Source organism: Solea senegalensis, linkage group LG12 (genome assembly GCF_019176455.1).
Source record: "Solea senegalensis isolate Sse05_10M linkage group LG12, IFAPA_SoseM_1, whole genome shotgun sequence".
NCBI classification, from domain to species: domain Eukaryota; kingdom Metazoa; phylum Chordata; class Actinopteri; order Pleuronectiformes; family Soleidae; genus Solea; species Solea senegalensis.
In genome coordinates, this window is record NC_058032.1 from 13,713,182 (window position 1) to 13,728,740 (window position 15,559).

At 40.2% G+C, this 15,559-nt stretch overlaps 2 protein-coding genes across 4 annotated transcripts; both read left to right on the forward strand.

The window, feature by feature from the left end:
• The first annotated feature begins 71 nt into the window (after positions 1–71).
• On the forward strand, positions 72–3,318 carry gpx3 (glutathione peroxidase 3). Of its 2 annotated transcripts, XM_044040127.1 has the most exons (6): positions 72–252; positions 1,134–1,169; positions 1,438–1,588; positions 1,677–1,794; positions 2,149–2,248; positions 2,828–3,318. In XM_044040127.1, exons 1-6 carry the CDS (start codon positions 118–120, stop codon positions 3,047–3,049), a joined length of 762 nt encoding a protein of 253 aa, XP_043896062.1. In that variant the 5' UTR covers positions 72–117; the 3' UTR covers positions 3,050–3,318. The 2 variants fall into 2 exon arrangements, with proteins under 2 accessions (XP_043896062.1, XP_043896064.1); XM_044040129.1 differs by lacking the exon at positions 1,134–1,169 and having other exon boundaries at positions 76–252.
• A 1,714-nt stretch (positions 3,319–5,032) lies between these two features.
• dctn4 (dynactin 4) lies at positions 5,033–15,338 on the forward strand. Of its 2 annotated transcripts, XM_044040580.1 has the most exons (14): positions 5,033–5,204; positions 5,873–5,943; positions 6,406–6,584; positions 7,248–7,291; positions 7,396–7,503; positions 8,083–8,103; positions 8,544–8,617; positions 9,345–9,457; positions 9,546–9,655; positions 9,762–9,835; positions 10,245–10,299; positions 11,077–11,184; positions 12,686–12,783; positions 14,012–15,338. In XM_044040580.1, the coding sequence occupies exons 1-14, from the start codon at positions 5,070–5,072 to the stop codon at positions 14,229–14,231; spliced, it is 1,410 nt and encodes a 469-aa protein (XP_043896515.1). In that variant the 5' UTR covers positions 5,033–5,069; the 3' UTR covers positions 14,232–15,338. The 2 variants fall into 2 exon arrangements, with proteins under 2 accessions (XP_043896515.1, XP_043896516.1); XM_044040581.1 differs by lacking the exon at positions 8,083–8,103.
• Positions 15,339–15,559: the final 221 nt, after the last annotated feature.

Genomic DNA, 15,559 nt, shown 5'->3' on the forward strand with positions numbered 1-15,559 from the left:
GAAATTAACGTCATTAATTTATTCATTTGTGCAACCTGTGCGCGTGGCTGACGTCACCAGGTGGCGTCATCACAGCCTGCCGTGCAGCTGTGTCCTCCCCGCCGAGGAGACTATTTAATGAGAGGAAGGAACGCTAGGAGACAACCGCTCGCTATCATGTCGAAGGATATCGGCCAGTTGTGGACCTTTGTGCCGCCGCTGCTGCTGCTCGCGCTGCTGCGACCATGTACAGCTCAGGCATCGTTGACTCGGGTAGGTCACCTGTTGATCCCCCTCGCGCACACACAGACGGTCTGGAGTCAGGCGAAACCAGACCAAGTCACTGTGTTATTGTCTTAATTAACTGCAGTCTCACACCTGCCCCTTACAACCTTAACGGATCCGCAGCAGGACAAGACACTCTTGACACAAACGCTATTGAAAACGCAAGTAACCTGTGAATTCGTTTTTAAGTTTTAATTAAAAACTAGTCTTTTCTGAGTCTTAATTAAACAAATGTTTAAAGCAGGATAAAAGTTACAATTTTATTGCAAATGGCTCACTTTGTACACATTTAACTTATTTTACTGCGAAGGGAGACATACATCCGTGTGAAAGACATGATGTTTTAGACTATCAATTTAGATATGTGTAACGATGAATGCAAAATTTAAATTTTGGTTACCGTCAAATTACAGCGTAATATGAGCAGCACACTGTTTTGTTGTGGGGGCACGTCATGAGGCAAAATTTGGATTAACTGGCCCCTGAGACAGCTGTGTCTCTATTGTTGCGAGGATGCATTTTGGCTCAAAACCTGGACATTTGCGCAACTTCACAGCTAAGGTAGAGATAGTTGCATTATTATGCTATTATTTACTATGCTCACAAATGGTGCGTGCAATTTATTTACTATGCTCACAAATGGTGCGTGCAATTGTTGTAGGTCCTTTTTCTGGTCGGTCTTACAGGGATGAGAGGCAAGTTCCTTACTTGTAAAGTGCATGTGTGGCTATGTTGGGACAGGGTTAGGTTAAAGTTATTTATTTGAAAATACATATATGACCATTATTAGTGGTCATGATTTCTCAGCTAGTGGTAATGATTGTCAGAGCAATGCACTGCTGTGTTGACCCTGGACTTGTATTTTGTAGACACCAATGGTCTGTCCTACCAGCCCAGCAAAAGAGGTATGAGGCGGAAGTGTTGCACTGGTCTGTCTATTGCACCTCTTTTGGTTATGTCTCGGCACAAATTGTTTTCTTTGTACACCACCATTTTTCCAGCACTATTTTTAGAAGTTATTTGGTGAAAAACCACATTAACCTTTTTGGTTTTTAATTTGTGTGTTGAGTTGTAGTTCAGTCATTTTGAAATGGCATGCATTTATGAATTGGGAGAAGTGTTGTAACTGGACAGTTTAGTAAATCGTCTGCTTTAATCTGTTTGTACCTGCAGCAGTGCAGCTCGTCTACAGATGGTGACATTTACAAATACAATGCAAAGACTCTGAACGGGAGTCACAATGTGAGCTTCAGCGACTACAAAGGCATGAGTGTCCTTTTCATCAATGTGGCTACATACTGAGGATACACCTTCCAGTATGTGGGTAAGAAACACTTACTCCACAAGAAGCAGTAGCTAATGAATGAAAATATGCTTCTCCACAGGCTGACATATCTGTGTTTCTCTTTTAGAACTGAATGCACTACATGATGAGATGAAACCACTTGGACTCACTATTCTTGGCTTTCCTTGTAACCAGTTTGGGAAGCAAGAACCTGGACAAAAACATGAAATCCTGCCAGCTTTAAAGTGAGACGATTTCATTGCAAGTTAATCCTGCGTGTAGAAATCCAGTCAAGACTGTACACTGTAATGTGATGCAACATAGGATCCTTCATTGGTGAATGTAGAGAGGGCTTTCTGAAGCAGGTAAATCCTGTCAATCAACCAACTTAATTAAATTGTGGTAAAACATCCTTTGGCAATAAGATCTTGTTTCACTTAGTCATTTCTCACACACAGACTGTATGTCTTAGGTTCCATCATTCATCATGTATCCATAGCAAGGCCTCTACTCAGTTTGTCCTGACTTCAGGACAGCTGCCCAGCCACAAGTGCTTGGGGACATGTTCACTGATGAGCTGTCATCTTTCTGGATTTCAGATATGTCCGACCAGGCAACAAATTTGTTCCAAACTTCCTGCTGTTTGAGAAAGGTGATGTGAATGGAGAGTATGAGCAAGAGGTTTTCACATTCTTGAAGGTAAGTTGTAATCTGCTGGCAAAAGTTTAAATCTACCCGACACTAGAGGATTTTTAATTCTGAGAAAGCACAGACTAGATGATCCAGTCAAGACGCAGGAGTGCGATTAAACACCAATAGACTTTGTGTTTAATCTAACAGGGAGGACACACAGAAACTCATGACTTCATAATATAAACTGACATGGTGGCTGTCTGTCAGCATCAGTAAATAACTTGTGATGTTTGCTGAGAAGTGCAAAAAAAATATAAGGCAGCATCAACTTGGTAGTCTGTTAAGTTAAACAAAAGTGTATATAACATCCATTTCCCAGTCAACTCAGTCATTGGTTATTATGGGGTTCTGCTCATGCCCCAATCGCAGTTCAGTCATAAATATCAAACATTTTTAATACTTACAATTTGAAATCAAGTCAGATGATAAAATCACGTCTTTTAACCCCTCGCGCTACAGGATAATTTGGCTAGATAATCTGTTCAATCTGTGGCCGAAAATTGGAAGGTACCGGTGTTTTTTTTAAATTCGCACAATCCATGTGGGTGGAGGTTCACTGAATGTGTCGCGCTTTCTTCCATGCAGAACTCGTGTCCTCCAGTCGGGGAAGACTTCGGGCCGACCACAGACCGATTGTTCTGGCAGCCTCTGAAGATCAGTGACATCAAGTGGAATTTTGAGAAGTTCCTGGTTGGGCCAGATGGGAAGCCTGTGATGCGGTGGCACCCGTCGGTCAACATTTCTGTGGTCCGAGCTGACGTTCACAAATACCTGCTCCAACGTTACACACAGAAGCTTTTCAATTAGATCCATGGTCAGAATTATCTGTATGAGATGTATTTGTATGTATGTAAATGTTAACTGTTCCTGATGCATAAAGAGGTCATGATTAATGAAGAGGAGGCTTGAAACCAGTAACTCTGTGGGGCCTCTTTGGAGTCTGGGGCTCAGGTTGGCTTTTCAGTGCATTCAGGCTGCCCTGAAAGCCCACAGCATCATGGCGTCTTTTTCTCCAGGACCTGTTAACCGTTACAGTTGACATGGCAATTACTTTAAATAAATCATGAACATGCTGATGTGTAGACCTTTTGTGTGAAATGACGTGAAGTAATCCATCTAGTTGAAGGATTGAAATATTCACTTAAGTGCAACCTCCAAGACAATTCAGTTTCACCCAGTATTGACACAGATGAAGATCTAGGTTTTGTTCAAATTACAAACATGTTAAACAGGTACTATTGCATGGTTTCTCTTCATGTAATACTAACATAACATACATACAAATGATGTGAAGACTCATTTCTCAAGGCTAATGAAACAAACCTTTCTCAGGCCAAACCTACTTTAGTTTTTATAGTTGTACTGCTTATAATCAGAATCAAACTTTATGCTCGAAGTTCAAGAAGCCACTTGAATACCAAGTGTAATGCTTTTACCAATAAAGGAAAAGCTGACAAGTAATCAAGATGCAATTCTGTCTCATCAGACATTTGATCTTGATTTACTGGGGCAAAATTTGAAACTGAATTTTCTAAACACTGCCACTACCAAATACTCCTTGTATAAGCAGAATGTTAATGTTTGGATTCTACAGGTAGTTAAAATGTGGTTGGTTGTGTGCCCTGGTGTGGGCCAATGCCTCCACTGAGGAGTGTAACTGTTCCACCTGCCAACCGTGAATGTAATGACATGTTTGCTGTAGTGAGGGTTTTGTCCTGGAATATTGATTTTCTTTTGTGTGACTGTTCTGCCACAGGGTGGTGTTAGTCCACTGGAGGTGTACAAGTCCTGGATGGGGGTGCAGGTTTACACCAATGATATTCTCTGTACACACTGATTGTCTGATTCAGTGTGTTTCTGTCCTGTTTGGTGGCTGATCTAAAGCAGTGATAAGCAGAGAACCAACTGAATAATTGGTTACACATACAAAGCATTAATACTATCCTATTTCAGAACCCTAATAACTAGAAAACTGTATAAAGAGAGTTCTCTATAAGTTCTGAACAACAAACGAAAATTCAACTTAAAATTCCCAAATTGGAACATTCTCAACTTCGATGCATTAAAAACAACATTTCCTTAGGTTATGGACAAGACTGAATATGCTGCGTTCAGGACATCTATGTATGGCAACTAGAATACTGTGAATCAGACATTTTTACTGTATGATTTTAGAGAAATTTATAATTAAATGTCTCACATTAGCACTTTTTAGATGGAAAAGATTCTCAAATCTGAGATGTAATAAAAACGTTTTCCATAAGTTCTGGACAAGACTGAATAGGCTGTGTTTGGGACATCAATGCCTACTAGCATACTGGGAATCATGCATTTAATTTCAAGTTTGAGGTCTACATTTGCACTTTAATTGGAAAAATTGTCAAAAAAGTGATGGAACTTATATGTTCACTGATCGTCAGTTGTGTCTTTAGCAACATACACTTTGTCATATGGACATCTTTAAAAAAAAAAATCAAAATCCTGGATGTAGGATAATGGATAGTGACCATTTCTTAATAGTCATTTACTCTGATGTGTGCAACTTGAGAACCACAACAATTTCCGTTAAACTACATCTCCTGGCTGAGACATCCATGGAACTCCTCACTGTCATGAACCTGGAGACATCGAGGACAAAGGGTCCTTGGCCCATAGAAGTGCGCCACAGACCCCCATTTGAGAACCCCAAACTGTACCATTGCTCTGTTTTCGTGCAGTTCCAGAATTCACCACATGGGGTTGACGTTGAGTAGATTTTTTCTTGTAAGCCCCAGAACAAACGGCGGTGACGTCACATCAGTCAGCAGTCTGGCTGCGCCTCACAGAGATGGCGTCTCTTCTGCAGCCGGATAAAGTTGTCTATTTGGTTCGTGGAGAGAAAAAAATCAGAGCTCCTTTGTCTCAGCTTTATTTCTGTCGCTACTGCAGTGAGCTTCGATCTCTGGAATGTGTCTCTCACGAGGTATGTTGGCGTTTTCTCGCACTAACCGGTGGTCAGCTAGCTGTTAGCCACTTTGTTGTTAGGCTATCCAGTAGCTTTGACAGGTAGGCGGGATAGTTGAACATTCTGACACGTTGTATGGCTATGGTGCCTGTCAATCAAGTCAGTCCCCTCATCTTATTGGCTGAGTCCGCTTTAACTTCCGTTGTGGTTAGCTTACTGCCTAGAACAAGCTAACGCTGCCTAGCTCTGGGTGTTGTTGGCGTGTAACATCAATTTATCCGGTTATCTGAAACATGTAGACTATGAAGGTTTTGTCCGACACATAATTAGAGATTTGTTTTGACTTTGGTCCACTACAGCTTACGTTTTCATCGTTAACAAGCAGCCTGCTAACGTGGCTTGCAGTCATGGACACCACACCCAGAGTGTACAGATTTGTCTTCTATGGCAACTTAAGATAAATTGTGAAAGGCCTGTTTTTGTAAACACATGACAGTTCAGTCTGTTCCTCTCTTTACTATTGTGCATCACTATCTTAATAATTATCATCCTTATAGTTTAGTTTTATACACCATACATCGTCAAAGCACTGTGAAAATCAAACATTTATGAAGCCAATGTTGAATGAAGTTAAAAACGTGGATTCACAGTTTGACTAATATCTGCTCTCTGATTGTGGTGATCAGGTGGACTCCCACTATTGTCCAAGCTGTCTGGAAAACATGCCATCTGCAGAGGCTAAGCTTAAAAAGAACAGGTGAGAATGAAATGTTGATTCTTAATTGACACTGTTCAGACCTGGTTTTATCACATCTGGATAGTCTTTAATGAGTACAGGACTCATAAAAGACTGCATCCTCAACTGACATACTCTGACCTGCTGCAATATTCACAGTATTTTCACTTCCTAGGTGTTAATTCATAGTCATACCATCAATAGTCATCAACACATCTTTTTTCTAAAACTTACATTACAATTTTTTTAATGTTACTGCAGCGTGAGTAGTGCTTTGAATCACTCAGCTCCTTCATTCTCTTTTACATAATGTGTGGATGGGAGATCTGATCACATGAGACACATCCAGGACACATTTTCATTGCAGTTGAACGAAACACTGTGCACTTGTGATTGTATGTACCTACCTGGTGTCTTTAATTTGTTCTATTTATGTCAATGGTGTCTACAAATCTTTTTGATTGACTTTGTACTCTTCTTTAGGTGTGCAAATTGTTTTGACTGCCCATGCTGCATGCACACACTGTCAACTCGGGCCACCAACATACCAGCTCCTCTGCCTGATGATCCTACTAAGACAACCATGAAGAAGGCCTATTATCTGGCATGCGGTTTCTGTCGCTGGACCTCCAGGGATGTAGGAATGGCTGACAAATCAGTTGGTGGGTGCTATATGTATTTCTATAGTCAATTTTCTACTTAAACCTGAAGCTCCAGCAGGCAAAATACTATTAGAGGCTAACTTAGACGTTAGCATTGCCCTGGTTCTGTCAATAGAACCAAAAAGGCATTATGTTTTTACTCTTATCCAAAGGAATTTCTCAAATATTTTTTAGATTATTACAGTAAATACATAAATAGATAATAATGTAATATATTATATATATAATATGTACAATATATTATTAATATAAATAATAATTACACTAATAACACTTTTGAGTTGTGAATCCTAAAAATAATCAGCACAATATTAGGCTATAAAGCTGTATTTAGCGTGCATACCTCTTCATTCCTAGATTATTATTTATAGTTCTGAAGAATGAGTCCTGAAGAATGTGAGGTAAACTAATGAGTAGCAAGACTAGAGATGATGTGTAATTTCCCCAACCAACCTCTGTAGTCACATTTTTCTACTTACCTGGAAATGTCTTTTAAAAAAAAAACCCAAAAAACATTTTAAGTCAGTGTTGTATCATGTCCTTACTGAATTTATTTAACCCAAAAGCCTTTCAAAAGCACCATTCATGAATGAAGTGGAAGCACAAAAAGAATAGTGCAACTTTCTGCAGCCTTCTCAAGTGTGATGTTTTTGTTCATTGCAGCCAGTGGTGGATGGCAGGAACCAGAGAATCCTCATACTCAGCGGGTACGTTTTGCCTGTGACCATCTAAAATCTCTTTGAGCATTAAAATAAAAGAATACATGAAGCTTTGACAATCAGTGTCTGCATTTAATTTTTGTCCCCCACAGATCAACAAGCTGATTGAGTATTACCAGCAACTAGCTCACCGAGAGAAGCAGGAGAGAGACAGAAAGAAGCTGGCCAGGAGAAGACAGTGCATGCCTCTGGCATTCTCGGTACTTTTAACAGTTCGAACATCCTTGAGTTCATCCTAATCTTTTTAATCATGTAAAACAACTGTTGCCTCACTGTCATTTGTTCTTAAATGTGCCAGTGAGTATATTATAAATGATTAAGTCCACTAACATTTGCTGTGGTCAAAATAGCAAAATTGATACCATGGTCTGTACTGGATAATTATGAAAATGCTGTTTACATATGGGACTTTTTCAGGTTCTGTGTCCACATTGAATTTTCAAAACAACAGAAATCAGTGTTTCAGAAACGCTGAATTGGTGTTTTAACTGAACTGTGGCATGAACATGATTTCCAGGCTTCTTTAGCTTGTTGGCACAGTTTTTACACCTTGCATTTCGCTTTTCTTCTAATTAAGTTTCCATAACGCTAACTAGTCTTTCCCATGCTGTTTTAGAACCATTGTAAACCCTTCAGTTGTGATTCCTTGCTGTTCTCATGCATTTGTGTTGCATGTTACCAAATGCCACTGCTGTTCTGCTAAATCGCTTCACCTGGTTGTTAATTCTCTCTTTTTTTCTTTGCTTATGCACTCTGATATTTTGGTTTTTACCCTGCAGCAACACACTATTCACGTGGTGGTGAGTTGTATTTTTCACAACTTGGGTAGTCTCGTCTTTACAGTAGCACCTTTCTCTCTTTATATCTGTTCTTGTCTAATTTGGTCCAAAGTGACCTCACAGATCACATGAATGTCTCCTTGGGTAAATGAGTCTGAGAACCAAACAATGGGAGCCTTTATCTTGTTCAGAGGGAGATGATCAGTTGTAGACTGTATAACCAGATCAAAATATTTGTCATACCAACAAGTCCTGACCTATTCTGTCAGATTTGATTCTCTTTCCTAGACAGAAAGGCCCCCATTATTGACTCTTTTAAAATGTCAAATATAATTTATTTTCCCATTTATGTATATAAATATTTTTTTGGGGCACATGTTTGAAATAGAGAAATTAGGTAATGTCATAAGATGTTTTCAGTCCCCCTTAATGTTCAATAAGCATTTTCCCCACCAAACCAGGAGAAATATGGCCTTGGAACTCGACTACAGAGGCAGAGGCCTGGAGCTCCCATTTCAAGCCTGTCAGGCCTTTCGTAAGTGCAGTCCGTCATATCATGGGAATTGTCTCTGCTTTGAGTCAACACATTGAATGTTTTATCTTGTGTAAAACCTGTGTACATTTTAAGCTCAACTCCTTGGTGTATGTATTCCAGTCCATTAATTACACATTGTGTGTTATTGGTGACTTAGAAAAATGGACTTCTTACTTTCCAGCAGGTGTTGTTTCATTTATTTTAGTTTGCCAGGAAAACGTATTTTTAAGATCCTTGAAACTTGGCTTGAGATACAGTGGTAATCCATCACAGTGAACACATCAACTTTTTTTCCCCCGTACATCAGTACATTGTAATGTTATGGTTAGCTGGGATCATTTTTAAATCTTTTTTTACTGGAGTACATTCAAGGACCCTGTTAAACATCTGGAATTGTATAAATGGCACTGTTTTGAGAAAGCATGCTGATGGACACAAGAGTCAAATATAAGTCAGGGTAGGTCGCCGTGAAATTGATACTTTGAATATGGTTTTCTTGTGTTTTAAAAGGTTAGTGTTCAATAGTCAAAATCTCTGATGTCAAAGTGTCTTGAAGGCACCATGACATAGTTCTTTTTTCATCCGCATTACATGCAACTTTTTTGGGAAAAACTGTTTAGCCCTACCATAGGTTACATTATTGAGAATGTTGTCATCTGACGGCTGACAGTACATACTGAGATACACCAGAATGTTGACAGCTGCAGCATTTGTTCACATCCATCAGCCTTAAAGAAGGTGAGGACCAGAAAGAGATTACTATCGAACCTGCCCAGGCCCTTGATGAAGTGGAGCCGCTGCCTGAAGATTGTTATACCGGGCCCATCAGTTTACCAGAGGGTAAGATCTGAAGATCAGAACTCTTTAAACAATGACAAGAGCTTGTCCAATTGAGGCTGAATTGAATTGGTGTTTTGTTGACTCTTAGTGACTACGCTGCGCCAGCGGCTTCTGCAGCCTGATTTCCAGCCTGCAGGTGCATCTCAGCTCCACCCTAGACACAAACACCTTCTGATGAAACGCTCTCTGCGCTGCAGGGTCAGTACCACCTCTAGGTTTTAGCCCCCTTTTTTTTTTTTAAATCAATTTAAGGTTTTTGCTCGAATGTAAATCTCATTTATATGATAATATTTTCCCTCACCAGAAATGTGAACACAATTTGAGCAAGCCAGAGTTTAATCCAACTTCAATCAAGTTTAAAATTCAGCTGGTGGCTGTGTAAGTACTGGTCATCATAATCTGTGTATAAAGTGTTTTCACAGTGTTATTGAATGCATTACATTTAAATCAGCCTCAAGTAGTTTTGTTAAGATACAGAGATATCAACTGGAAGCACAGCGTAATAATGTTGGTCTTTACTAGTCAACCAAATGTGGCCTCATTTTAAATGGGTTTGCTTTATCCTGAAATTTCACTGCATCTTATTGGCTATTTTCTTTGCCATGGTAAATTCTACGTCGTCTACATTTTTCTCATTTGTACTAAAGACAAAACTTTATTAAATGAAAAACCCAATCCCTTTAACTTAACTGTTGTTTTCCAGTTTAGCTTTTAATGAATGCAATTTTTTAACGTGCCAAGTGCTGCAAGTGAGTATTGATTGACCTTGTGCTGCTTTTCCCCACAGGAGTTATATACCTGAAGTGAGAATAATGTCCATTCCAAATCTCCGGTTCATGAAGGTCAGTGTGTGCACTAGTGTTTCATCCATTCTTTTTCTTATTTTAAACCATTTACCTTGAGTATGACATGCTTTTAGATCTAATAATCCTACTTTGTGAGAATGATGTGAAATGAACGTCCTTCTCTAGGATTAAGATAATAGGGCTGTACTGCTGCTGTCAAGACAAGGAGACAAAAAGGCCACACACATTGCGAGCTATTAACAAGTAAAAGCAATAAAAGAAATCACATTAGGAAACAAGATGATGATGAAAGTTAATTTATTCAAGGACAAAGAGCTGTATCACTTTATAATGGCAAAAATGCATAGCTTCACTTTAAGGCTGGGTTGTAAAACTATTAAAGGACAGGGACAGCATCTGTTAGTTCTTGTTACAAAGCACAGCAAAATGTTAAGAGGTTAATACACTTGTTCTAGAGAAGGCATGGGCTGATTTTAAAGTTTACCACAGTATTAAAAGGAATCGCTGAGGTTGTCTCCGTGTTGGTGTGAGCTTTCAGTTAGCTGTGTTTTTGATGGTATGATGGCTGAAGGAAGTGACATTTCAGAGACCATCCCATGATTGTGCTAGAGAGAGTCCAGTAAACATTCAACCGTACTGAGAATCTGCTGATTTAAAGCGTCCCTAATCATGACAAAATGCTACCATTTACTCTGCATGAACCCCTGGACCCCAGGTATTGAGACATGTTATTTACTTGGTTGAAAGACGGCCTATGTTTTGTTGTATTCACCCATTCATCTTTTGTCTCTTTTATTCATTCTACCTGTTTAGGAGAGCCAAGTGCTGCTGACTTTGACCAACCCAGTGGAGAACATCACCCATGTCACTTTGATCGGTTGTCAGGAGGAGGATCCCGATGACATCAACAGCACTGCCAAGGTATTTGTTTGAACTTTCAAAAACATTACATGGCTGTGGGTCTGTCAGATTGGTTGGGAGTCTCTCCCACATGATGGCCAAGTAATGTCAATAAATGGAGCTTAAATTTCTGTAAAGAGCAGAGTTTCCTTCTTTCTTCAATAATAAAAGGCACTGGCACAGCTTCAGCGCGCCTTTTGTTAAATATTGCATGTTGTATTGAACGGTATTATCATTTATTTAGTTATTTTTAACAGTGAGCTTCAGAGAGTGCAGTGTGGTCAGTTTTTTCACTCTGCTGCCTACTTATTCAACATTTCACCTTCAGATAATCTCTTATGCAGAGCAGTTGGGTTCAGTTTTTAGCTCCATCTGTCAGCTGTCACATGCAGAAACTGCTCTGCTCCTTTGGAAATTTTTACGTCGGGTTGCCTGTTTCCAGCAGATGCTGCAAGTCCCTCAGTGACTACAGGCTGTTTGTCTTGGCCTCTTGAGTTATGAAGTCATAAGCCGAGCTGGGTAAAGAAGAGCTCCCGGCTAAATAAGAGCATCTTCATGTCTCATTTCCATTTACGTGATGGCCAAACAGATTGTGCAGCCCCGTCAGTCTGCTTGATCAGATATTCAAACACCTGGGGGAGCTGGCTGAACCACAGCGAGCCATGCTCAGTCGATTTCACCTACCTACTCGAGGGGCTGTGTTTACTCACGTCTGCAGTTGTTTTCAGACATAAACTTTGTAGACTGACCAGAAAAAGATTTGTTGGTGGGTGATACCTGACTTAAAGCTTCAGGACAAAACACTCTCACCCACTCCGAATGATCCGAAGCTTTTTCCTGTCCTCGCATCATCTCTCTTGGACATGATGTGGAAATTTGATTGAGAGATGTATGGACTTCAGTGCGTATCTGAAAGCAGCTTTACATGTATATCATTTTGTGTGTCCTCCATGTACTCTCTAACTGTCAATGACTGTGTGGGGACACCGGCTCTACCTGTAAATCTAACTCCTATCACTTTTTGGTCACACACAGAAGTCGTGTTATCTCAGCATTATGAACTCCTAAACCATCTTAGATTTTGGACACGGTATATGCAGTGATGGATGCGATGCACATTCAGACCTTCTGAGAGCAGTGGAACTATGGATTCAAAATGAGTAATTAGTAAAGTTGAATTAAACAAATACTGACAAAGCAGTAAATAACTGGTGGGTAGAACAGGAGTCATCCACAGAGCCCCAAACTCAGAAGATTATATTTACTGTAGTCTTGTAGTATAAATGTTTTCAAGCAGTTTCTTTAGTTGATGTAGTTAAGTTGATGTTTATATACTGTACTGAAGTTTTTCCTTCAGACCAAATACTGGCGACAGTAAAATTAAAATACCGGTGTCAAATAATTGTTCAAATTTCAAAAGCATTGTGGTTCTTTTCAAAACTCTGCATTATACCTCTTTTAACAAAACACAGTAAATCTTCATTGGCGTGTGTTGGATCCTCACTTGTGTATTTTTCTTAAGGTTTTAGTTCCTGGCAAGGAGCTGGTATTAGCAGGAAAGGATGCTGCTGCAGAGTACGATGAACTGGCTGAACCTCAGGACTTCCAGGACGACCCAGAGTATGTGTTTGCACACACACACACACACACACACACACGCATGCACGCGCACGTGCACACCCACATTGCCACAGCTTACATTTGGGAGCCACTGCATAAACTTCCATAACCATGACTAATCCTAGTCTTTGCTACTGACCCAAAAATCTACTGTTTTTCAATTAGAGACACAGCACTTGTCCCCAGTTGGACAAGCCATTCAGCACATTTGTCTCCATTGTAGCACAAGACGGTAACACACAGAGAATTATGAGGTAACTTTTAAGCCTCTTTTACACTCGCAGGAGGCAGCGTGCTACAGGCTGGCACAGGTGTTTATGGTTGTCAATATACCAGGGTGGGCTTTGTGCAGTTCTCCATCTGTTTAACATATTGTGCAAGAAATAAGAAGCCCACAACATGACATGGATTTTACATTTTTATTTTTAACCCTTCTTTTACCAATCCTGTCATCGCCGTCAGGATTTGGCATGCGTACTTCTCATTACCGTAGCTCCTAGACCGTTTGTGATATCTAGAAAATTCAAAAACTATGGCCTGGCAACCTGTCCTGGTTGTGACCCCGCCTTTCACCCTATGTCAGCTGAGATTGGCACATCAACCCCCTAACCCCGCGACCCTCATGTGGAGGATAAAGTGCTAGAAGATGGATGGATGGATGGATGGATGGATGGATGGATGGGTACCGGAAAGCAGAGAAATAGAGCTTTGCACCCATATACTTGTCATTACGGTAGACCCGCAGGACTTCTGCTGAAATGACCGTCAAGATTCCTAAACGGTTGAATAACTGCCACGTATCGAAAGTGAACGTTATCTTGGTAAAAGGGGGCAGAAGCACTCATGAAATCAAAATACATCCAGGTGGCCTGATTATCAAGGTGGTCATACGAGGCTCATCCCGTACAACACATCATGGTTTCTCAAATTGTGGCATGCAAGCTTCATCTGGTGGAGAAAAAGCACAAATACTTGTCTACTGTGTATAACAGGGTATGTGAGTTGAATTTTGACCAAAGTGTGTAAAAGAAAAAGAAGGAAATGACAAAAACTAATAACAATACAAACGCGATACCAGTGTCTGTATGTGAGGAAGAGGATCGATGCATGCACTCAGCGTGTAGTTACAAATATTCGGAGGCGACGTCACTTGCCTGCACACCCTCGCGCTGGATGCACTAAGGCAAGTATAAAGCAAGCGTTAACCTGATCTCAATCTTCTCTGCAGTGTGGTTGCCTTCAGGAAATCCAACAAGATTGGTTTCTTCATCAAAGTCATCCCTCAGAAAGAAGACGACGTGGATGTTGCCGTTTCGTTCAAGATAAGACACGACTTCCGCAACCTCGCAGCTCCCGTCAGGCCAAGCGAGGAGGGGGGCGATAGCACTGCTGATGCCATTTGGCTCACACACCACGTGGAGCTGAGGCTGGGACCACTCGCCCCCTGAACATAAATACACTTACTCTCCGAACAGTCCCAGAGTCCTAGTATTGGGTTCTTTGAACTAATATCTGAAAACTGTGGGATTTATTTAATTTAAAGATGATTTCTGATTCTGCTCATTTCTGTGTCAGAACAGTTAGAAATCTACATTGCACACGACCGTTTCAGACTTGTTTCTGTTTGTATTGAAGTTTAAGTTGAATCATTGTGGAACATGCAGTGAGTGAATATTAGCCTTATGATAGTTTATGACACTTTTGTTGGCTTCCTATTTCTGCTTTCTTTCAGTGTTGCCAAATGCAAAACATGACGGTATATTTGATGTCGCTAACTTCATTATCACCTTACCTTGAACCCTACATCAGCACAGGAAGCAAAACATGTATATACACACACAGTACGTGATAAATAATCATTTATTTAAAAACAGTTTGGATTAGAAATACCACCTTTGCTGTTGCTCAAATACGAAAACAATGTTATGTATCTCCTCAATGGCCGTGCATTAAATGTGTTCATTTTCTACTAAAAGAGGAGAATGAGTAGTAACATATGAATACAACACTGAGATTAGAGTAAAGTTGTGTCTAATGACTTATGTAGTGTTCATGAGCAGAATCAGAAACCATAACTGAGAACAATCGGAACAATTACAGACTGCAGCACACACACCTACACACACACACCTGTGCTTCTAGCTTGTGTATCCTTGTCACTACTGTCCCTTTCTGCACACCGTAGCATCGTATTACCTGGCATGCTTGAGCTGTAGTAAACACCACACACATTAAACCATGTCGTCACAGTTACTGACCCTGTGTCGTGTCCTCTTTTTACGGTCATGGGTTAAAGGTGATGCACTGCCTGCCCATTATTTTACTATTGTCTGAAGCCGTTGGCATTGAGGAGATGTATGTAAAGGAAGCTACATGAAGTGTTATCATTTGAATGTGTTGAGAGACACTCGTTTGTTTTGTAGACATGACTGACCTCATGGTTGGTCTGTATTGTGAGCTGCTGTCACTTTTGGTCTCCAGTGTGTTAACTTCAGAGCTTTGCAAACACAGTTAATCACCTGTACTGGCATAAATAAAACAATATGATACTGTAACAGACCTCCTGACTGTTTTATGTTGAGATCTTACATTCTTTTTTTTATTAAAGCAGTCGAGTCCAGTATGACGTGTGCTCTCCTTTGCTTATGCTGTATTCTCCTTTACCACATGATGGCGCTATTGGCAAGCAGTTTTAAGATTGTTGCAAAGACATACAAGTACTCGGGGACATGAGCTCTTCAGTGTGATGAATTACTTGAATTACTTTCGAAGCTGA

Bases quoted from the DNA above. Each gene is read 5' to 3' on its own strand.
- dctn4 (XM_044040580.1), top strand. From the start codon at position 5,070: ATGGCGTCTCTTCTGCAGCCGGATAAAGTTGTCTATTTGGTTCGTGGA. The intron at 5,944-6,405 runs GTGAGAATGAAA...ACTCTTCTTTAG, and splicing joins GCTAAGCTTAAAAAGAACAG to GTGTGCAAATTGTTTTGACT. The intron at 8,104-8,543 runs GTGAGTTGTATT...CCACCAAACCAG, and splicing joins AACACACTATTCACGTGGTG to GAGAAATATGGCCTTGGAAC.